At 33.9% G+C, this 24,451-nt stretch overlaps 1 protein-coding gene across 2 annotated transcripts in view; it reads right to left on the reverse strand.

Moving 5' to 3' along the window:
* LOC114880391 (cytoglobin-1-like) overlaps positions 1-18,670 on the reverse strand; it is a 117,460-nt gene extending 98,790 nt beyond the window's left edge. Inside the window, exons 1-2 of one of the 2 annotated variants that reach the window (XM_029196347.2) lie at positions 18,262-18,670; positions 1,244-2,128 (exon numbers count right to left, since the gene is read on the reverse strand). In XM_029196347.2, coding sequence (XP_029052180.1) covers positions 1,244-1,404 — 161 coding nt within the window. In that variant the 5' untranslated portion in view covers positions 1,405-2,128; positions 18,262-18,670. Of the gene's footprint in view, positions 1-1,243; positions 2,129-18,079 lie in introns of both variants that reach the window. The other variant, XM_046286651.1, reaches the window with a different exon arrangement.
* Between the last annotated feature and the right edge of the window lie 5,781 nt (positions 18,671-24,451).

Consider the following 24,451-nt stretch of genomic DNA (forward strand, 5'->3'; position numbering starts at 1 on the left):
GGAGTCCTATTTTCAAAAACAGAGTCCTGTGCTCGGAATTGTAATTACCGTCTTTTTTAATTAAAAGCTGTAGTAATATACGCTATTTTGTATTAATTATGTATAAACAATACATAAACGTTGCAACTATGGCAAGTAGAAGTGATGTGGTAGTATAAAATTGTTACAAATGTGATATAAATTTTGTGTACTCTCGAAATAGTTTGGTGTTGTGAAGCATGATATTTGAAATATTTACAGTGGTTTCAAGAAAAATTAGGTATGAAGCAAAATGAAACCATCTTTGGATCAAATTGAAACATTTAAGAATTGATAAACGTGTATATAAGTGAATAAAAACCTTGAAACAAGCGAAATTATTGGAACGAAACCAAAGAGGTTATGTGAAGTCCAGAGAGTAGCCGAGAGTCCGACGACGTTGATTGGCTGGGAGTCTGGGAGTCCGGGAGGCAGATAGAGTAGGGTATAGATGTTGATATATTCGGACCGGACTCCCGCGGTGTTGCCATTTTTACGTCAGCACGGCTAGTACTAGAGTCGGCTGTGGTTTGGCCCGCGCTGAAGGGGTGCTCTGATTGGCCAGTGCTTTTCGTTAATAACTCGAAAACGAAGCCTTAACCAACATTTTAGAAAAGGAAAAAGTTGTTTAGAATGGCCTCAGCAATCATCCCTCCACGGGTCCTACCCCAGTTTTGGGACACCCTGTATACAGTAATGCTTCGAAATAAGCAAGTGGCTCGGGACCGAACAGTTGCTTATTTCGAAGCAGGTTGCTATTCGGCTTGACTTTGTTCTCGAAACGGGACGATAGAGAACGCGAGAAACGAGTGAGAGATCCGAGGTAGCGGCAAATCATAAAGTGACCGGCCGAGCAGCGATGTTATTTTTTGAACAAGGATAGAAAGCATTATATACATATATTCCATCCTTCTTCTACTAACCGATGTCACTGCTCAGTCGAGCGTGAAATTTATTACCCTAAACATCGGCTTCGCGCTTTCATGGACCTCTCACTCATTTCTCGTACCTCTCACTTTGCGGGCGACTTCAAACAAAGAATAGGGGATAGGGAGTTGCTTATTTCGAAGCAGAGACCACTTGCTTATTTCGAAGCATTACTGTACTTGGAATCATGTGGTACGAAGCAGCAATTTTAACAATGATAAAATTATACATTCAGCTGAAAAATCCTGCATGGTATTTTACTTAATTCTGTGTATATAAAAAAATGAACGATACAGACCTTATAAGCATGTAGACTCCAGTTGGTTCGAGTGCCCTAGATACAGCTTTCCAGCTAGCCATAACCGTAAATTTTTGTCTCGCCGTGAGTGGTAGTCGTGGATCTGTGACAGTTTGATTCGGCGACTTGGCGGTCGCAAGTTTGCTAAGTTCGCAACCCATGTTAAGGCAATCTGTTCGTCTCCGCCCGCGGACACAAGGAAACACTAACACACACGCCGTTCGTTCGAACAATTACCACGTTTTCTGGATCGTCTCACGAAAACTGGAGCTTGCCAATTGGGCCTCGTTAATCTCGACGTTGACGACAAATCAACAGCCTCACAGCAATCAATTGATTCGAAAAAGCAGCGCGCAATTTCAATTAAGCGTCGACGGGATTGCTGTTTCTGGGTAAAGTCGTGAAATCACTCGCGTCAAAGGGTTCACTAAACGGTCCTGAAAGATTGGACGCAACGGAAACCAAAATCGTCCAATTTTAACTTTAATCACTCACTGTCCGCTCTGGTTGCCGGTTGTCGCTTTACTTTGAGGAAGCTTAAGTATTCGACAAAATGTTCGCTCGTTGGCATTCCATTTGACACTGTCGTCGAAGTTTTCACAGTTAGGTGAAAAATTTCAATCCGTTCATCTTTTGACTTATGCTTTCAATGATGCATCACTTAAACTTCGGCTAGAAGCCGAATAGTGGATGCCACGTTGAAGTTTGCGAGATGCATCTTACTTTTCCTTTATTTCCAGTCTGCTTTATGTGCTCTATAGCTTGGATCGAATTAAAGCAACGGTGAATTTCAATTGATTTCCTGAATTTAAAGACTTCTTTGTCTATATCCTTTCGAAACTGTATTATCTTTGAGACGGAACGAAGCTTTGTGGAAATTTTCTTCTGAAACGACCGTAAAAGAACATTGCTTAAAATAATTTCAGTGATAACGAACCACCGATAAAAAAGAGGAACGTAGGTATATTTATTTAAAACCAATTGGAGTTTATCGAAGGATTTCAGACTGTGAAAGAAAAAGAAAAAAAGACTCTTATAATATGTTTGGTAATTTGATTTCGATTAATTTGCTTAAATTAATTTTTTATGTACTTATCATCCAATATATTCAGTTTGAATGCGTGTAATTTGTTGACATTGTGAGAATTTCTTAAACACTACACACTTAAACTGATAAGACTATATTTATATAATGAAATACATAATTAAGAAAGAATACACACTGCACGCGGGCATTCCGTGGACTAACTTGAAACAAGATAAATAAAAAGAAGGACGCGCACTCTTGCGACCGATTTACGCATATAATTCATTCTCTTGCAGAAAAAAACAAAATCACCACATTTTTTTAGTTTGCAATGTTTCAATCTTATTAACCAACTTCGAGAAAGGAGGAGGTTACTCAATTCGATCAGTATATATATATTTTTTTATCTATGTGTATTCACCGATTACTCCGAGATGGATGGACCAATCGGAACGAAACCTTTTGCATCTTGTAGATTGTAGAGTATACCTCCCAACTGGTTCCGTTAAAATAACATTTTGCATTTTTTCATTCCTGACGATTTTTATTGCAAAAAAACGTACTGATTCATGTGTGTTCGGCGTATGTTCACCGATTACTTCGAGACGGATGGACCAATCGGAACGAAACTTTTTGCATCTTGTAGAGTATAACTCCCCATTGGTCCCGTAAAAAAAATATTTTGAATTTTTTCATTCCGAACGATTTTTTTTTAATGTATGTTCGCCGATTATTCTGAGACGGATAGACCAATCGGAACGAAACCTTTTGAATTTTGTAATTTCTCTCACTTGGTCTCGTAAAAAAAATATGTTCTATTTTTTCATTCCTAACGACTTTTATCGCAAAAAACGTAATGCTTCACTTATATCTTTCGGCGTTTATACTGCAAAGAATGTATCGATTACGATGAAAGCTTTCACACCTAATCGGGGAATTGCAAAAATTTGTGAAATTTGTTATTGTTAATAACTATTGTTATAGCAAAAAATCTATTCTTTGGTGTTACTCGGCAAGGCATATAACGATCGCGATGAAACCTTTCACATCTAATAGATATTTCCGCGATGATCCCAGTTGCAAAAATGTATGGAACTTGTTATCGTTAATAACTATCGTTATTGCAATTAACCAATAAGAACGGTAAACCACCTTACGGCATCTTACAAATACTGCTCGTACCACTAGAAAGTGTGAAATAAAATAATTTTTAACAAAAAATACAACCGACTTCAAAATGCGCTAAAAAGTGTAAAATAACTTATACTTCATTTCTACAACAAAATGCACCGATGATAGTTAATCGTAAAATAGTAATTTCATAGTGATTGTTTAATAAAGTAAAATCGGATTTTTAATTATAAAATGTAAAATTTCTTCAAAATGTTGCAATTATAATAAAGAAGGTAATTGTTTAAAATAAATTGCTCACATTCAAATTCAAAGGATTGGATAATAAGTATACACAAAATCAGAAATCTAGTTTGTAATGTTTTGTTGCTTCCTTATCTTTAGCATTATTTCATGCAATATTTTGAACAGAAATTAATAAGCAGCGAAGTTCATGCAGATATATATTTTCATGCCATATAAATAGAAAAATGAAAACTCAACAGCAATACATGTGCAATGTATAAATGAATAATATGAGATACTTAAAACATGCAAAATAATTTAAAATATTTGTACAATAATAAAATAAAACTTCAATAAACAATAGAAGGGAATTCATAAAGATTTATTGAATTTTCTTTTTTTCTTTGCTACTTTATTTGTATTTTATAAAGAATAGCTTTGTTACTTGCTCATTTAAAAAACATAAATATTATAAAAAGGATTATTTTTACTTTGTTGTATTTCATACGATAATGTTTAAAACACATACTAATTTAACTATTACCGTTTTTTTTTCTGAATTACGTACAGAAAAACAAAACTTTATACTGCGTCAAATATATTATTAAGTTGTTGTGTAAACCTTTATGTATAACTGTACACAATGTAAACCTGTTGAATAAACTGCGTATTTATAAGATAGAATATCTGCACTATTTTTAATACATTTTGTACCTGTCATACAAATCACGTACGATTTAAAGCAATAAACAAGTAAATTAATTAAAGTGTTGTCTTTAATATCTTTTATATTCGTCTTGTATTAAAAACGCGGAACTATGAAACACGTTTCCACTCTTCTTCAACGTGTTCTAACAATAATACATACATACTTACTTAAACAAATGTGCTTCTTTTCATCGCTACGAAGGATACACACTTTTTGCGGTAAAAAATGATACGTGATGTTTCTCGTGACAACGAAAACAAACGAGTTGCTTTACGTAAGACAAATGAAATCTGTTACTTTTAGTAACGTAAGCAGTGACGTAAGTAGATAGGAACGAGGATGGTTCTGGCCACCCTAAAAATTTGGATGGTCCATTCTCAAAAATGTGGACCTTCTCTATTCTAACATTTTAAGCTTACAAAATTTCAAAATTTCAAGGTTTTAGATTTCCTAGATTTCAGAATTGCAAAATTCTAGATTCTCAAAATCAACATTCCAAAAAATTCGGATTTCAATGTTTTATAGAATTATTTTTTTTTTTATACTACAGGAACTGAGAAAAGAGGTTTATGGATTCGTATTTAGCTTATAAAGATTTATAGGCAGGATAAAAAAATGGGAAAAGCTTCAATTTATTGAACACGTGTTATCAACTAAACCTCAAGCCCTGTCGAAACTTCGATAATTTTTAGCTTTATGCCACAAACCACAATAACGGAATAACATACAGTGCAAATTTTGTAACATGTGTGGAAAAGTGTAAAAATATATAGTTTTTAAATCAATTAAATGCCTACAATTTATTTATCAAAATGTGCCATGCAATTTCGATGCTTACATAAAAAAGAAACTCGTCGATACTTTATTAACGTCCATACAAAAAGCATTCAAGCAGAAGATAGTATACCTCCACTTGATCAAATTTCAAACTCGATGTTCTCGAAATTGGAGCTTCAACAAAAAAGTACTATTCGTTTTTTTTTAAATTTATTTTTGCATACGAAGTGCTCAGGGAAATAACGCCATAGGCCATTCTAAATAGAAATTGATATTTTAGAATCATATGTTAGAGCTTGAGAAAAATGATTAAATTGCAGTATAGTAAGTGTAAAAAACAAGTCCAGTCCAGAACAATGAAGGACCAAAGAAACCTGAGTTGAGGGAAAACTGGTCAATCTCACAATTTTCTAATGAAAGAATCGTCAAAGTTCAGTTAGATGAATATGTAGCATGGGAGCACGAGTCTTTATTCCACCATAAAAAAAGAATAAAAAGAAAATAATTAAAAAAAGAAAAATGAGCATAAAAAAATTATGTTTTTTAGGATAAGTTAATCAGAGCCCATACTCTTTTTCATTAAAATAACATTCAGATTAAAAATCAAACTACAAAAACAAATGTTATCTTCATAAAATTTATGAAAGCATTCAGCAATCCATTATAAAAAGGAAGGATATCAATTTTTAAATCGTGTACAGTTGGAAGATGTTCACAAAGTTTGTTTTCTAAATACTGGAAATTTTACATTTTGTGACACACATCGTTTATCCCTTGGACATTTCACCGTTTGTATTCCGAATGCGACTTCCGTCCTCTTGGTATGTAAATATTGCCTCTCAATTTTTGGTCTTATTATTGTAGATTTCCTGAAAAATTAGACCGGCAAAATAACAACACAGATCGCATATTTTTGTTTCAAAGTTGAGTAGGAGCTACTAACAGTGAAGAATCGTTCGAAATGTAGTATATTCAGATATTTTTAAAAAATTATAAAAAGAGGGAAGTAGGGAAAGTTAGCAGATGCGGAAATAAAAACATTTTAGCATTAACAAAGAAAATTATTATCTTTCCAAGGGAATTACAGCAGCTAACTTGAAAATTCGAGGAAGATGGTTTTTAAATCCGTATGTCGAAAATTATCGATTGCGGTTATTTTGCTTGAATGAAAAATTGCAGCGATGGCAGACATAGTGAGATAAGCAAAGAAGGACGCCTAATCTACCTGCTTTACATTCCTTTTCTCTTTCCTTGTTAGCATTCTCCTGTATGAGATTGTCATGAGCGATAAGACTATTGGGTTGCATTTTACTTTGGAGTACACAAAAAAAAATATATACTGATCGAATTGAGTAACCTCCTTTTTCGAAATCGATTAATTATGAATTTCTTTTTATATATTCTGATATTCGATAAAGAAAATTAAACGTAACACATTTTAATTTTCAGAATAGATATGTAAAACACAACGTTTTTGGGGCATTTTCGAGGTTAGTTTCACGCCATATTGACTTTTATGTATAATCTCATTGGTCTTGGAAAAAACTAATCTAACCTAACCTAATTTAACCTAACGCGTGCAAAGCATGTGTGAATAACAGTATTTGAGTTATTCCACCAAAATGAACACCAGCTAAGTAAGTACTGTCTACCGATTACAAGAAGTCTCGCGGGACGGCACAGGGGAAGAGGTAGTATTACGCACACATCGACTGACCCCCTAGTTTTATATAAGCCTAATTAGTAGGTGTGACCGCTTCGACCAATCAGACGTCACGACTCCAAGTACGTGTGAACTGAGGTGTGACGCGATCAATCAGATTACGTTATTCTCATTGGACTTCTTGTGCCCAGTGGACGATACGTGCATTTATTCACAATGTGCATTTATTCGCGACTTCACTTATTGAACGAATCATGAAGTCGACTACTGCAACGCGTACAAGTTCTTAGATACCACTGACGTAACAGCATTCTCATTTAAAATCAAGCATTCAAACAGAACACAGTGAATATTCATTCCGTTATAAAAGCAAGAGTTATTGTTATATGATAATGCATGCGAATAAAATTAATAGTTAAAATCACGTAGCAAAAATTTTGATTGCAAAATCTGATAGAGAACAGCCAGACGAAGGAAAAAAAATATGTATTGTAATCTATTATATAATTAAGACAGTACTCATGAAAGGGTACTTTTATTTGCATTAAAATAATATTATCACGAATGTAAAAATGATGTATACAGAAAACATTTAGTAAATATACTGACTGCTATCTAATATGTCATTCATATTTCACATTAGAAGAATCAAATTCAGATTTGATTCACTATAAATGCATACATACAAAGAAAAATGAATTCAATGTAAAAAAATATGGTACTTATTTTATGAAACCTTAAATTTTATTAAACTTTCTTTAAGAAACAACTACTTTGATATTAAAAGTATAAGAAAAACTAGGTACTCTCGCTAAGATCCTCTCCCTAGGGTTCGAGCCACGGGAATTCTAGGGTTAATAGAAACTGGAAAGTTATTATCAATTTACTTAAAAACCTACAAAATTACGGAAAAGTGAAATGTCGTAGCCAACCTGCAGCACTAAAGTATGTGAAAAATGTGCAGTTCGAATTGAATGTGTCGACGATTGTAAAGTAGACTGCTGAATAGTGGAGCGAAAAAATAAAAAATTAAGCACGAAGAAATTCTAACGACGGAGAATCGTTATCTTTGGACATCAATATTACAGGCTCAATTTTTTTTGATAATTAGTTCATTTTCTCTGCCTCCATATTTCAATAAAAGTTTTCGTATTTTTCTGCTTTGTTTCTTCATTTTCTTGTTTCCTTTTCTCCCTATATAGTGGACTTTTGATAACTTTCTATATTTGGGGTTGTAGGGGAGGGAATTTTTGGGAAATGGAAACTTAACAAATGCCCCCATTAGAGAGCTAACGGATAATACTGCCAGGCAGTGGCGGCTCGCGTATAGGCACTGTGGAACTGCAGCACCCCCTATTTCCACTTGATATTATCGATAACACTTAATATAATGAGTCCTTTTTTCTTTAATTAATTATTTATACTTGTACAATATAAAATCCTTAAGCTTAATGTCAGTAGCCATCCCCCAGTTTATGAAAAAGATACAAAAATCTTTGTATGGAACTGTGCGCTTCACAATTCCAGCACCGTGGTGTTTGACTGCTGTTGTACGCATGCGCACATAAGAAGCAGCACGCGAGGCTGCGAGGGAGAGAGAGCACTGTCGCTCCCGCAGTGACGGTTTTTTAAAACAAAGGCCAAAAATTTTCTGAAGTAGCACCCCCACTAATTTTAGCTACGAGCCGCCAGTGCTGCCAAGCAAGAAGTGTAGACCAGCATAACGGAATACTTCCAAAACAATTATAGGCATGGACAAATCACATGTGCGTAAATCACACGGCCGAGAACTGGGGACACGTGATCAGTATTGGTGAAAGCATGTATGGAAGGTGGTAAGCCTCCGGGAAAAGTTATCAAAAGTCTACTGTAAAATCCTTTACTAACGAGGGGAACTACCCAAGTGTTATGCTCACTTATTAATGAAACTTTGCCACCTTGTAGAGTTCGTTGAGCTGAACACGTTTATACCCCATTTTGGGGGCAGATGGCTAATTGTTTAAAAGATATTAACAATTAAAGTTAGTTATTCCTTACATTGTGAAGTATGACACATTCACATATACAAACGTTTACCTCCGCGGTTAAACACATAACTCGCAATCTAAAGATCTGCGGTTCAAATCCCTATTTCCCAACATTTTTTAATATTTTTCTTTTAGATAATTTGTCTCTTTTTGAATAACTATTACAGCTGTACTATAATCATTGCATTTATTAATAATTAATTACATACTCTGTAATTTTTATAGAATGTTTTCTATCCAGTATGTATAATATATTACCATCCTTACACGCGTTTATTTGTTATTACACAAGTACTTGTATCTATTTACAATTATTGTAGCCACTTCAAGCGGCTAACACTCATTTTGGGACACCCTGTACAGCACATGCCGGCCTGAAAACCTCTCGTCCAGAAAGACGCTCACCCGTTACTTTTACGAGACATTCCACCCTGCTTACTTTTGTTTGTAACTTCATATAGTTTTTTACTTTATTTTGTTTCTTTTCTCATCCAATCGCGATTTCTTTGAAAATTTTTCCACGAAAATTTTATCCTCAATCATTACTAGATGTAGGTAATGCCACTACACTTTCTTTTGTTAGTAAGTGGGCTTTCGCTCACAGGTACAACTCATGAGAGGTAGGGTTGCTGGGCGAAGCTACCTTCCTCTCCTTCATTGTATTAATAAAAAAAAAAATGTAAAAAAAAATAAATCACCGGAGACCGACATAGCAAATTAAATATGCTCTAATATTATTTTGAATAGTGTTATTGTTATACTGATCACATAATATAGCAAATAAAAAACTTGAAATTTGAAAATTAACTGTCCCTATTTTTACTGTGTTAATTTTATCCTATGACATTTTTTTGTCTGCACCATTTTAAAGAAAAATCACTTGTCCCGCGTGCGTGTAACACCCTGTAACTTTCCGTTTCGGCTATCTAGTTTCAAGACGTGACTTTTTCTAAAGAAGGAGGACGTATGAAACTCTGAATGAGTGTCGTAGGTGACACTGTAACATCCACTCGTGCTTTTCAGCAAATGTTACATAAATCTTACTTTTCACGTCCCGAGCTCAAGTACGTAAATTAGAAAAATTGACTAATTAATAATAACGAGAATAAATATTGGTATCTGTCTTGAGAGAAAGAGTATTTGAAATAAAAGCTAAAAGTACTTTCAAAAAATATTTTCTTAACTGCGAGAGATTGATTAATTGAAATAAGGTAGGTACATGTTATTATACATGAAGTACAAACAAAATAATTTACTGTTAAACTTAACTATAACTTAAATTCTTCATAATATAATTATCATTCTTCTTCAGTGCCGGACCAAGGGAAGATATAAGGGGGGCTACAGCCCCGAGCCCCACTTTCCAGAAGCCAAAAGATATTAAATGAAATTTCTATTTACTGTCATCCTTTTTCTTTACGACTGAATTTTATTTAATTTTATTTCGAACAAATTTCAATTTTTTAACCAAGTTTATCAACCAAAGAAACCTCGAAGGTAAAATAACCCCGGGTACCAGAAATCCTAATTCGGCCCTGCTCTCCTATCGAAATAGTTGTGCACACTACATGGAACACACGTGAGTGCGCACAAATGAGTGCTCGTATAAATGATTGATTTCTGACCAAAGCAAGTGATATTTACAAAAGCTACTGTTTGCCAAGGAAGAAAAAGGAACAAAAGTGTGATAGTTTCGCTGATACAGGTTCAACATGAGGTACACAATATAAAGAATTATCAGTAGACGATGTTAATGATCGTGTTGACATCTATGTTGACGTAGTAATAGTTAGTAATAGACAATTAATTCAAATACAGGAAAAAGGAAAATTGAAAGGAAGAAATAAATCTCTAGCCCATTTCAAACGTGACATATACAATTAATTGCAATAATTGCCCAGCTACGTACTCAGGACTAATTAGAAGACCCAGAAAGAATAAAATTTATAAACGTAAAAAGGACTGGAAAACACGCTTTTTGCAACATACAGCCTTATTAAAACAAAATTTGTTAAACCAGTTACACACTTTTGATTTTCAAACCTTAAAAAGTAAAGCATTGAAACGAATATGTAGACAAAGGATGTATAAAAAAAATATTGTACAAACAGGTTGAACAGGGTAACAGCTGTTATTTTGTTTAATAAAAATTATGTAAATCTATTTTTACATTTCCCACTTCGAAAATTCCCTTATTTGAAGTTGGATACGTACACTCAGTCCTATCGAAGTTGTCGCAGTGAAGTTGGCGCGCTAACGCATTCACGCCGCGGCGGCGTTAGCGCGCTAACTTCACTGCGACAACTTCGATGGGACTGAGTGTACATTCAGCTTAGTCAGCCTTCTAGAATATTTGATACCAACGCGAAGTGAGGGCGCAGTCCGTCGAAACCGCGCAACGTACGGCCCAACCACTGCTTTTACTTTAAGTTTTGGGTATAAAAGGGTTGCGGCGAAGGCGGCTCCGGTCTAGTTAGAGACTAGAAAGGGTTCAGTACGCGTCAGTACGAATCGCTTACGGAAAATCTTTACAACAAGAAAACTCTGCAAGATCGGGTATTCGAGTCTTCTTCGAACTAAACTTAGCCATACAGTACATCAGTCTGCTATTGGGCATTATTTTACCATCGTAATCCGACGCGCCGCACAGTGGGACAAAACGGCTTTCGGCGATCAAAAATCTATAACTTCGGTTCTATTGGAAATATTTTAATGAAATTTTGGGAAGTTTTTGCCTATATTATGGTCCTTAAGTTGTACCAATATAAATCATGTTGAACTACAGGGTGTCAAAATATTCACGTATAAAGTGTAACGCGTTCAATATCCTTGTTAGACATATTTTGTCATTTAACAAAAATTTGACTCAAAACTGTTAATAACTATAATGAAAACGCATATAATAATTAAAACATGATAAGACATGTGTTATTATAATATATTTATTTATATTTATTATGATCTATACCAAATTATTCGTGAAAACAGTTTCGACAATTATGAAAATATATTATGACATATTGCAAGGACGAAATAAAGTTTTGGATGACGAATATACACGTGGAATGCAGTTAACTGGTTAATAATCGTATCTGGTACTGTTTTTCTATCATCGTGCGCAGCGGCCAAGATGGGTGTAATTTCATTCAATCGCCATTTTCTTGAAAAAGTGCAAAAACGTGCACCCAATTTTTTCAGATTCTGATAGAAAAAGGTTCACTCTTTCCAGCAGTAATAATTAAACATTCGCCAAATGCCGGCATTTTTTTTAAATCAAACGCAAAGTTGAGATTTTAGTTAAATGTACTTCGTTTCAATCACATCCTATTATTTAAAAAGTTGTTAACATTTTAACTTACTTTATGCACTGAATAGAATCTATACTAATCTAGTAAACTTTATAATTCATTTGAATTTTATCTTTCCGAGTAAAATTCATTAGAATCGTACATTTAAGTTACGGGTAATATCATCAGCGTTTCGTTCTAACAAATTTCTACTGACTTTGAGTGCGGACCATAGCAAAACGGAAGCAAATATGAAAAAACGGATTACACTCTATAAACAGTTTATACTTTATTCATGTACGCAAATAGTTTTTCGATTTTCGAATTCACGAAAATCGACTTTTGATCGCCGAAAGCCGTTTTAGCCCACTGTGGCGCCGTTTGCTCGCGTTCGTTAAAACCGTGAAGAATTCTTGTTTCGCGGAATTGAAACTCAATACTGTAACTCAATTCACTTTTCTTTTAATAAAGGTTGTAAATATAGAATTGTTCATTCAATACCGCGTCAAATTACACGTAACAATTGTGAATTCCCGGTACAAGAGAATATACAATAGCGGTTTTCGTCATATTTCCTTATATTTAGTGATACGTAAAAAATCTACGAAAATGATCGTTTTTTTATTTTTTTAAGTACAGCGCACCGTACCGAAACATATGAAACAAATTTGAAATAATATGCACAATTAGTCATACTAATATCTAACTACTGTAGAAGTAAAAATGTAGTCGCCCGAAAACTTCTACTCGAAATCTCCATTTTTCAACTTTTTTATTGCCTTGTTTGATTTTTCACGCTTAGGATTTGCAACCAAAGAATCTGAAAAATTTTTTAATCATAAATAAACATGTCTAGAATTCTTTCAGATTTTTCGCATACCACTAAATAGGGAAAATATGACAAAATCCGCTATTTCCATTTTACCCTGTAACTACCCTTCCGATTGAGATACAGGGTTGAAACTTGGTGTACAACGGATTCTTTTGGTAAGCTATTAAATGGTGTATTGCCGCGTAAAACCAGCACTTTTGACTATTTCATCCTGCTATAACCTTTTGTGAATTTAAATAATTCCAACCAAAATAATTTCCGATCCGATCCGAGTACCCGAAATCTTCGGGTTTTCGCACATCTATATCTAACAGCATTAGAGTATAGTTTGTTAAAAGAAAAATCTTTGTTTTACAGTGTTTTAACCAAAAATTGCAACGAGCTAACAAATAATGAATATTTTTTATAAAAGCAGCCTAATCTACCTTATTTTCTGTTCCATGAATATGTTCTTTTAGATCATTCCGCAAATAATGCCGTTACTTATCTTTTATTCAAATAAATGAGTAGATAAAGTACCATCTGTTTCAGATTTTCAAATGAAAATCAAACGAAAACTGCTATTGCTCTCATTTGATAATTTGGCAGATTGCAACTGTATGAGTATAAATGTATTATATTACAATGAAATATAATGTTTCAGTTTTATTTATTATTATCATTTTGATAAGAAGTTATTTGGTAATAATGAAAATTTAAGAAGAGGTACACGAATATTTGAAATTTGAAAAACACTAACTAAGGACATATATGAATATATAAAACCTATGTAAGACGTGTACAACGTATAAATAAACAAAATAAAACATTTAAAATATGCTGAATGTTTAAAAGTTTCGAAATAAAATAATAGTTCTCAGCAGCGTAAGAGAGGAAACATACATATGTAGAAGTATGTACATACATGTATACGTGAACATCCACAGATGTGAAGAACATCAACCCTTTGTGTTTTTCTAAATTTTTTTCCGAATATTTATTTTCTTCAATTAATACTTTAAATATTTGATTTAAGAAACAATTATGTATAAATTGAAGTGGAGCCCTCGATTAGTATCTTAGAATTTTCTTAGATTTTTTGAAAGCCAAGAACAATAAAAAATTTAATCATAGACATAATAATGACCCAGGTTGCGTACAAAAGTTACAAAAAATTTGTTTGCACATGAAGGGTTAATAATAACAATAGTATACAGGATGAGTCAGATAAAGTGTTACAAATTATCACCTCAGAAACTATAGCAGCTATCGACCTAATTCTTTTTTTAAATTAAATAATACAAAATACCTGATTGTGTGGTATATACAAATTTTTTTAAGTGGCTACCATGGAGTCAGAATAAACCTACGTCGTCTTTTTTAAATGAGATACTATATTAATTTCTTTTTATCTACGTAGCTTTTATCAAAGTGGATAACGTTTACTGGAACCATTTTTTTATATTCCTAATAGTTAACGATTTATGGCAAAGTTGCTGAAGCGAATTGAAAGAAGAATTAAAATATATGTATTTATTTCCTTAAAATTTATTTTATTGAATACTGAAGATGACAATTTACTTGTGAACACGAATTTATTCTTTTCATAATATTATGACGTACATCAGACACTATTGTTGCATTTACCAACTGACATGCATTTTATACTCGAGTTTTCATACCTTCTTTTATGGTAAGTGAAGTTTCCATTACCTTATGCTTCAAATACCCTTACAAGAAAAAATCGAATGCAAAATGCTTGTAAATCGGTACCTGCGATAATATTGTTCGATATAGAATATTATAACAGTTATAATATTTAAAAAAAAGAAATACATGTTTACAAGTAAATGGCGGACATTTTCAATATTTAATAAGATTAATTTTAAAACAATGTTTCTTTCTCCTTGGGAAATATTCCCTTCGTCATAAATCGTTAACTATTAGGAACATTAAAATATGCTTCGTGTGAATGTTATCCAGTTTGATAATACCTATTTAACTCTTAGCTGGTACTATGGGGTATGAGATGACCTCAGCTCATTAAGCTTCTTTCTTTTTTAGCTAAAATTCGTCCCTTTAAATAAATACCTTTTTTGAAACCACAGCTATTGTACTATTCCTTCCCTTAAAATGTTCCATCTCAAGAGTGTCCAGCTAAAATTTTAGCTCTTCATGTGAAAATTTGAAAAAGTTATGAATTTTTCTGTAAAAACTGGCATTTTTTCGATTTTTCTACATTTTTCAATTTTTTCTTCATATTCAATATTTAATTTTACTAAAATTTGCTATGAAATATGTTAAAGCAAGTTTTAAAGATTATCTAGGAATTTTGTCAAGTTAAAATAATGAATATCTTCGTTGGAGAAAATATTTTAATATTTGGGGTTTTACACATCCCAGTGTGCCAGCTAAGGGTTAAATAAAAAGAAATTAGTATAGCATTTTATTTTATAAAACGACGTACGCTTTATTCCGACTCCACTTTAGAAAAATTTTTTATACACCTGACAGTCAAGCACTTTGTACCATTTAATTTAAAAAAGAATTAGGTTGATAGCTGCTACGGTTTCGGAGATAATACTTTGTAACACTTTATCTGACTCACCCTCTATAATCAATGTTAACTACAGACTACATCAAACCATGCATTTACAATTTAGAATTACTACTCAACCATTAGATGCGTTTCAAATTCAAATAGTTCAGCTTTACTAAATTTATCGTATCATTACATTTGACGTGAATTGTGTGGTGCATAAGAACTGAACGTACACTTGCGATCAAATCTGGCTTCCTCAGGAGAAATGATGATGTCCTGGAATCTCACCCTTTCTAATGGGCATCCTTGGAGAAAATGACAATGTAGGGTAGGGGAACCATTACAGGAGTCTGGCCTTATCATTTGCATGCAAACGTTTACGCGGAAAAATTTGAATTGATATTTATTTATTATTCAAATTTCTCAATTATACAATAATTTTTATAATATATAATAATTAATAGAATCATTTGTTTCTAAATTACTTTTAATATTAATATCATCAAAATTAAGATTTTGAGAATCTGTTGCCATTTTCTTTAGCCTGATCTGATCACGAGTGTAGCATAGCACATTTAATTCCCTTTGTCTTCTAAACACTATAGATTCGAAAAAGTAAACAAATATTGGAAAGTTAGATCGAAAAAATAGTAAATTTATAGAATTATCAAAAATTTCAAGCATTTTATAGAATAACAACGTATTATCGAAACATCGGAAGACATTCCGGAACGTTGCAAGAGAAAATTTAGCTACACATCAACGAAACTAAAATTTTCTGTGTATAAATTAATTGTTACAGATAAATATCACTAACTGGGAACTGACAATTTAGCCAGAATGCTTATAATTTATTGTATGTGTTTCATATGACGAATCAGAATGATCGTAAAAGTATTGTTAAATGTATTGGTTGTTACATATTATAATATATGATTGCTAATATTCGTATATTTGCATAAATATCATATGCTTCTTGTATGTTTAACGCGCATAAACATCGCACCCTCCTAGTTAGCTATTTACCCTAAACGAGTATTTGTGTCTTGCTTGCAATTCCGTCACCACTGAAATTGAAGATAACCATAAATTGCACTATTTATTTTTAAATATAAAATTTGCAGTTATCAGAAACGAGGCAAACAACTACATCAATGAAAATGACTGATTTTGTAAATTATGGAAAGCATCACAAATAATCGAAAGACGATTTAATTTAATAGTTAACCCTTTAACTCTCGTCCAGTTTATATTCATTAATCAGAATTATTTCGTTATTTTCTCTAAGTCCAAATATAAATTCTTTGTGTTTCTTACAATTAGATTCAACTTTTTATATACAGTGAGTGTAAAAAGTGTTTGGACACCGTTTAAAACAAAATACCTTAAAATTGGACCGAATGACTTGAGATTTTTTGAGAAGTTATACAAATTAATTTACTAAGATATGTGCTTTTGTCGTTTTAAAAAATTACAATTTGTTGAAATCGTGAAAGAAAATAGTGAAGGGTAAATTTTCATCTTTTTTATGCGAACCTATAATGAAAATTTAAAATATGTCTTTCGTAGATTCAGATATGTTATGTGTATGCTGAAAATTTCATCGAAATCGGTCAACGCATTTAAAAGTCATAAGTAATTAAAATTTCGGAAATTAACACCTACCTTACTCCAATTAAAAATGACTCAACAGTAATCTATTACGTTTCTTTTTATACATTGTCATTAAAGAAAACGTAGTATCACTATTTATCTAGTACCTGTAATAATTGTTTGCTGAATCATTTTTTTTTTTATAAATATAGGGTGGGGCGTTAAACCTCATCGAAAATATTTCCGCTATTTTTACAGATATGAAAGTTGCACGATATCATGGGAAATATAATATTTCGGCAAATAATCTGTTTGTAAGTGGAGGAATATTTAAAATTCCAAGGTCACCTTTATTTTTCTGGGTGACATTCCATGCTTTCTCATTTACAGCGTGATAGGAATGTTGAGACAATGTCGGTAATGTGCAATGCAATGTCTTTCGATGCCTTAAACAATACATAAAAGCACACTTGTTGTGTTGTATACATGAAAACTTATGTATCTAACTGTATAATTTAAAAATAGTAACTTGGTTTGTTGCAAAACATTTTGGCATTTAAAACGATTTAAAATTTAGTTATGCGAAAAGGGAAAATGCTAATAAAAATAAAAATCGTGAAGAAGAATATGTGAAAAGTGAAAAACATTTAACTGCCATCGAGGAAATCGCGTCTGAATGATATGAAAACAGAGTGGAAAGCTGAAAAATGCGAGAACATTCAACTGCCATCGAGAAAATCGCGTCTAAATGATATAAAAACAGAGTAGAAAGCTGAGAAATGCGAAAAGCCAAACAAACATCCAAAGCAAATTCGGTGTACCATTGTTGAAAAGTTTAAAACGTATTCAATTTACCAAATATACTTTCCTCTTTTGTGTTGTTTCAGTGTTTTCAATGGTAGTTTAGAAGAAGAACACAAAGCTAGAGGCACAAAGGAACAAAAGGATGAGAAGAAGGCGATCAAATTTCAAAAACGAGAATGTCTGAGTGAAAGAAAAGAAAGTGACAAGGTAGAACGAGGAAAGGAAAGGAAGTATACGCACAAACACCAACATTTAAAATCACCAGACACAGTTAACAAGTGTCTTTGCACGAGTATCGATCACTTCACGAGAAGAGGGTCGATCAGGGGTGGTTTTAGCGAAAAATGGTTAAGAACCGGTCCACTGTGATTGATCCACGTCTTTCGAAAGGATAGAGGAAAGGTGAGACCACGAAGAATCACCTGGTATCTGAAAATGCGATTTCCCTCGAACCGCCGCGCCGCGTACTTGAATCGTCTACCCGGTCTACCGAATCGATTCACACGATCTAAAAGCTGTGCCTACGCTTCCCCCTTGGTTACGTCCTCTTCCTTGTCAGCGAAACGCTGCTGCACTATCTTCCCTCTTCCTCATTTCGTATTAAGGAAGAGAGACGCGAACATCGTTGGCGCGCACGTATCCTCACTGTCGAAAGCTCCTTATTCCGCGTGTATCCGCGTACATTCCTTGCGAATAAGATTGATTCAGCTTGACGAGCAAGCTCATCCGCGAGAGGAACGGCTCGGCGGAGCTTGTCACGAGCTCTGCTCGCGGTTCCTGTTACTTTTATTTTCTCTATCTTTAGAATGGTTCGCGGGGATGATTCGCGCGGCTGTGTTGCCTTCAGCCCAGACGAGCCGAGACTGAGCCACCAGTAACAAGTGCTCAGGACGAGTGCGCACATGCGCAGCCACGCTCACCCCCTTGTCTTTTCGCCTCCCCTTCTAAACCCCCTCGTCAACCTTGCTCGATACAACCTGCGACCAATTAATCGAGCACTTTGCATTTTTCTTCGCCGACCGAACCACCTTTTTTTTTGCTACTTCCCGACTGTTTCCGTCGACGGCTTGGACAACGGAGGGGATAAATAAGGGCGCAGTTCGAGTTTACAATTAGTTTCATTTTTTTTGAATCAGCAAAATGTTTCCACACTGGATATAAGACAGGAAATGAAGGGGTGATTCGATCTAGCACGACTCGACTGACTGGAAAAGCAAGATTCTTTTTTGTTCGATTGGGTGTATGCGTGTTTGAAGATTGAACAAGTATGTTAGACTTGTTTTTCTGATCAATCTTTTACCACTGACAAGTAGGGTGTTCTGAGTTACAATTTTCATAGACAACCTGGGTCATTAATGTCTGCGACTGATTTTTTTTTACTGTTCTTGGCTTTAAAGAAGTCTAATAAATTCTGGGATACTTATTAAGGGCTCTAGTTTAATATCGATTTCATTCCTTACTTCATCGATTTCAAAAATGCTGTGATGCAAATGGTCGTTATGTTGAAAAATACCTGTAAATAAACGCTGTCAGTACGAATTTTAGAATTATTTAAATTGAAATATCTCCTAAACTACTAGCGTTTCGACATACATAGGTCAGTACTTTTTTATAAAGAATGTCTAGCTGCATCGTTTGATGCATAAAAAAGTACCCCTGTCCATTTAAAAAAACAAAGTTGACCTTCATATGTCCTTGACGCGTTTACGTACGAAAAAACTAATAACACCAGAACATGCCCCACTCGATACCATTTAAGTTCCCTATGAAACATTTTTCACTACGTGTCACAATACCGAGGAAATCAAGATGTCAAAATCGACTGAGACATCCTGTATAGTTCCATGAGTCAAATGTTTAGTGGATTAATTAGGAAAAATAAATGTTTAGAATAGTGTAAAATTTAGAAAATGAAAATAATATGAAATATGAAATACAAAATTAAATTAAAATTATGGCTCTCTTCATGGTCCGACGTCCGAATTACTGATTTTTTTAACTTCGTACCTTAATACTTTTGTATGGCAAAATGATCTTCTTGGACAAAATCAGGAAAATTGATGTTACAATGAGTGGTAAAAAATACAATTTGTTTGATTCGGTTAAACAATTTCATGGTGGTAAAGCATCTCCAAAAGCTATTGAAATTATTTTGCCAAACCCTATCTTGAATAGGGTTTCAAGATATAAAACCTTAAGAATATTGCCATTAACTCATTTAAGATGGCACGTACTACAAAAATATATTATAGAAAGTAAAATAATGTGTATCATAAAATTTATGTATATCAAAAAAATACGAATCATAGAATAAAAAATTTCAAGCATGATTTTTTTTGATGCAAAAGTGAAATTAGTTGGCATCTTACAATCAACATAAACAATTTTTATGGAGATAAAATGTTTAATTCTCGTGATGCAACAAATTTATGTTAAAGATTTTCTTATAAAAATTGTAAAATTGTTCATAAAAAATTAAGAAGTAACTTGGAAAAATGTTTAAGGATATGCTTCTCGTGATAGTGATCAGTTAAATTTTTCGAAATATTCCACTTTTCCTATAAAAACCAGACTACATGCACGAAGTCGATGCAAATGGGCTAAAGGTTGACTGTCTTTCAGTATGCAGCTTATCTTCGAGATTGAAATTCTTCATTCGAAACTTTGGAAACCATCTTTGAACCATCCTGACTTCTACAATCCTCTTCTAATATTCTACACAATTCTTTCATATCTGTAGTTGTATTATTGCAACTACTTTAGATGAATTCTGTTAACCTTCATATTTAAACACACTAAACTTAAGAATAAATAAGAATGAATTAAGGGTAAACACGAGGGATGGCCCAAGCCCGAATTGATCTTGGGGGCGTCACGTGGGGAAACTGATTGTGAGTAATTCTGAGAGATACTTATCTCTCCTGCATGGTAAGGCGCAATCGTTAGGCAGCCATGTTGACATGAGAAGGTTCGAATATTGCGATTTCTCTGATAAAGTATTATAGTAAACTCGAAAGGTCGCGCCGAATTAAATGGAGATTTAAGAGAGGCTACAGTCCCGGGTCCCACTTTGCAGGAGGCTCCATTATATCTTCCATTTACTTTACCAAAAAATATTGAATTTAAATTTTTTGCTATTGTAGCAACAGATAAAAGCGTTTCGTCTCGGGATTGTCTGCCAGACTGACGTCAGTGGAGCTGGCGATAGACGATCCCTGCTCCAGATGCCCGTAACACCACTTTTCGGAACTTCTATGTATATCCGAATCGCATACTGGGTGATCGCCAGCGAGAACAGTACCGACCGCGCAGCCACCTGGTGGTCGTCGACCGAACCAAGGGCGTATAGCGAGACCTAGCATCCTTCCCTTCCATTAAACGTCTACACTATTGCCCTTTTTCTTTACGATTAAATGTTATTTAAGTCTATTTGGAATAAATTTTAATTTTTAAATCGAGTCTATTTACCAAGGAGGTTTTCGAAAGTTTAACAGTCCCGGGACTCCAGAAGTCTTAATTCGGTCCTGCGAAACGTATGTGATTGAAATAATGGCATTGTTTTTTTACATTAACAATCATATTGTTTTTTTCACAAAATACCACAGGAACTTATTTACACGCTTAATTATGTTGTATAGCAATAGATTGCAAATAACGATGAAAGTGATTTGATTTCATGTCATGATAATAAATATCTTGATTTTCTGTAACATGAAAACGTACCATAATGTAGGGTACAAGTGTTATGGACAAGTGGCCGTAATAGCGGAAGGCACAGCTCGTTCACCTAACACGAAGCACACTGGTTCTTTAACAGCTCAATACGACATTCATTTCCAAGATTTCATTTTAATAAAGAACTTATTTATAAAGAGAATTTCAAAAATAGAGATAGTCTAATTTTTTTTTAAATTTATAAACGATCTGATTTTTGTTACATTTGGGAAATGTCAGGAGATCGAATAAAATTAATGTGTTTCTATATATTTTGACCTGCAAAATCTGGAAATAGCGATAAAAACTATATCCGGCGCATTTTAACATGTTATCATATAAAAGCAGTATATTGCTTATATGTACACGCCTTTTTAGGTTGCAGTAAGCAAGTAAATCAATATGACATTTTTATAAGCGCAACTATTTTAATATTTATCGAGACGTGCATATAAAATGATATTTATATTGTAGGCGTTTAGTTGGGGAGGGGAGAGGGTTTCGTCTCCCCGGACGCCTTTAGTTCGGGCCGGGGACCGCTAGGTGGCGGGGAGATGACAGTGACAGTGTTCTCGCAAGCGGTCGCCTGGCATGCAGTTCGAGTATATAGAAGTTCCGAAGGGCAGTATGATAGGTGTTTGGGGCAGGGATCGTCTCTTGTCAGCCCCACTGATGAGTCTGACAGACGATCCCGAGACAAAACGCCTTTTTCTCCCCTCTCCTACAAAATACAAATGTACATGTGCGTTGAAATGATACACAGAAAAACACTAGATTTTTTGGAAGAAATAAATAATTTGATGTGATAATGTGTTAAAACTCAAAAATTTCCCCGCTTTAGGAGCAACTTTCATGGCTATTTTCAGGTTCTGCGGATTAAAACACTTAGAAAAACATTAATTTAACTCGAAATCGCTTTTTTACATACATATCTTTCTTTCCTTATTTGAAGTAGGACACTCGCACTGGGGTTAGAACAATTCTGGAAAATTCGAGAGCAACGCGAAGGAGACATCTTCCCCATGAAATCCTTTATATAATATAATACATACTGCACTGGGTAAACCTGAAAAGATGTAACTTGGGAGGAATGCGGGTTTGATTGGTCAATAGTGGAATAGGACCACCTCATCTTTTCAGCTCTACATAACAATTTTTTTTATTTCCATTACTCTCTCTAAACGGATTCAGTTTAAGAAGATTATTTGTACAAAGAAACTCTGTCAAGCATTGCTTAATATTCAGTACGTATAATTATTGTTCGGCATTATTTTAACGTTGCCTTTGTAAGTACCTTTGTTTTCATGTTTACGTTAGAGGAGAGAAGAACTAAATTCTTGCTTCATTGGAATCACAATTAACTATATTGTACTTGAATTAATTTTATTGCACTCAAGTAATTCTTGTAATTTAGAGTCTCGTAGTCACCACGAAAAGTATCCTGAATATTTGTAAGATTCTCGTTTAAAGAATGTATTTATTCAATTTACATTCATTTTATATCATATCGTTTAATTATAAAACAGAACTCAAAAAAGTATATATCTGAGATAACGTAGTATAAATAAAACGTTAATAATCTACCTCACGTCACTAGACGTTAAAAGATACGTTCTCTCGGCAGTCAGATTTAAGTGCGTCTTCATTGGGATTACCTCGTACCGAGACAACGCTTATACGAGCCGATCCGCTGTAGCGAAAGGGTTAATATTAAAAAATCAACGTTTCACATAAAAAATGAAATATTATTGCAATAGATCAATTCTTCTAGATTGAAGTAAAAAGAAAATGAAATTAATTTGTAAATGATTTTCAAGAGAACAAGTACATGAATACAGCCAGTCTTTATGGAAATAAACAAAAAATCCAAAGGACTGCATGGAAATAACTTTTTTTCTCGAATGGTGAAAGTAATAATTCTAACTATCATCTCCATCTGAAATGAAATTTCTTTTGTTTGTAAAGATGATATTTCTATGAGTACCTTTCCTTGTAATAAACATGTTCTCGTAAATTGCTTCAGTTTTGCTCCGATAAAAATGATTGCTGTTTGGATTTCCTTTTATTCTTATTAGAAAGAATTACTTATGCCGGAATAAATAGAACGTCTTGCAGTAATCGCCTCCATATGTGAGGGTCTCATCTGAAATTCCTTCTTTCTACAGAAGTGCAAGGTAACTGTTGTTTAACTGCGTCTATTCTCAGCCTAATATAGGCTAATGACCATTTTCCAAGCTCCAGTTATTGCTGCCAGCTATGGCACAGTAGGGGTAGAAGAATCTCTTCCTTCTAAGCTCGCTATAATTGATCTACATAGTAACAGGTTGCAATTCCATCTGATTATTGAATTGTTCGTCTTTAGTCAATGGTAATTGTAGATACGGGGGGGGGGGGGTATAATGACCAGCCCTAAAAACTGTTTAGGTATTACAAGTAAATTTTGAATTTTATAAAAAAAGGTGTACTGATAAGGCTTACAAACCACCGCGAGATCAAATGCATTTTTTTATTTTGCCATCCTTCCATTCCTCTATGCCAATCGGCCTCCTTTCTCGGAATACTGTCCCAGGGAAATCCGACAGAGTCAGGCTTAGCTCGAGTAAAAATTTCTCTTGAGTACATAGTATATTGAAAACGAAGTAAAAACTTCTTTGTTACTCATTTTTGGGTTGGAACGGAACAATGGCCATATTAATAGCGGCATTAAATTGTTACCCGTTTTTCTACCCGGTGAAGGTCGTAAAACACGTCTGTCCTATGAGCATTTGTGTTATTCAGTAGAACATCTTTTTCAGGTACGAGGCAAGATCTCTCCTCTCGTGGCTTTTTGTCTGACGTTGTATTCTGTGAATTCGCAGTACCATTTTATTCTTGAGAATCCAAATGAGATTTGATCGC

Source organism: Osmia bicornis, chromosome 8, assembly GCF_907164935.1.
Source record: "Osmia bicornis bicornis chromosome 8, iOsmBic2.1, whole genome shotgun sequence".
Taxonomy (NCBI): Eukaryota; Metazoa; Arthropoda; class Insecta; order Hymenoptera; family Megachilidae; genus Osmia; species Osmia bicornis.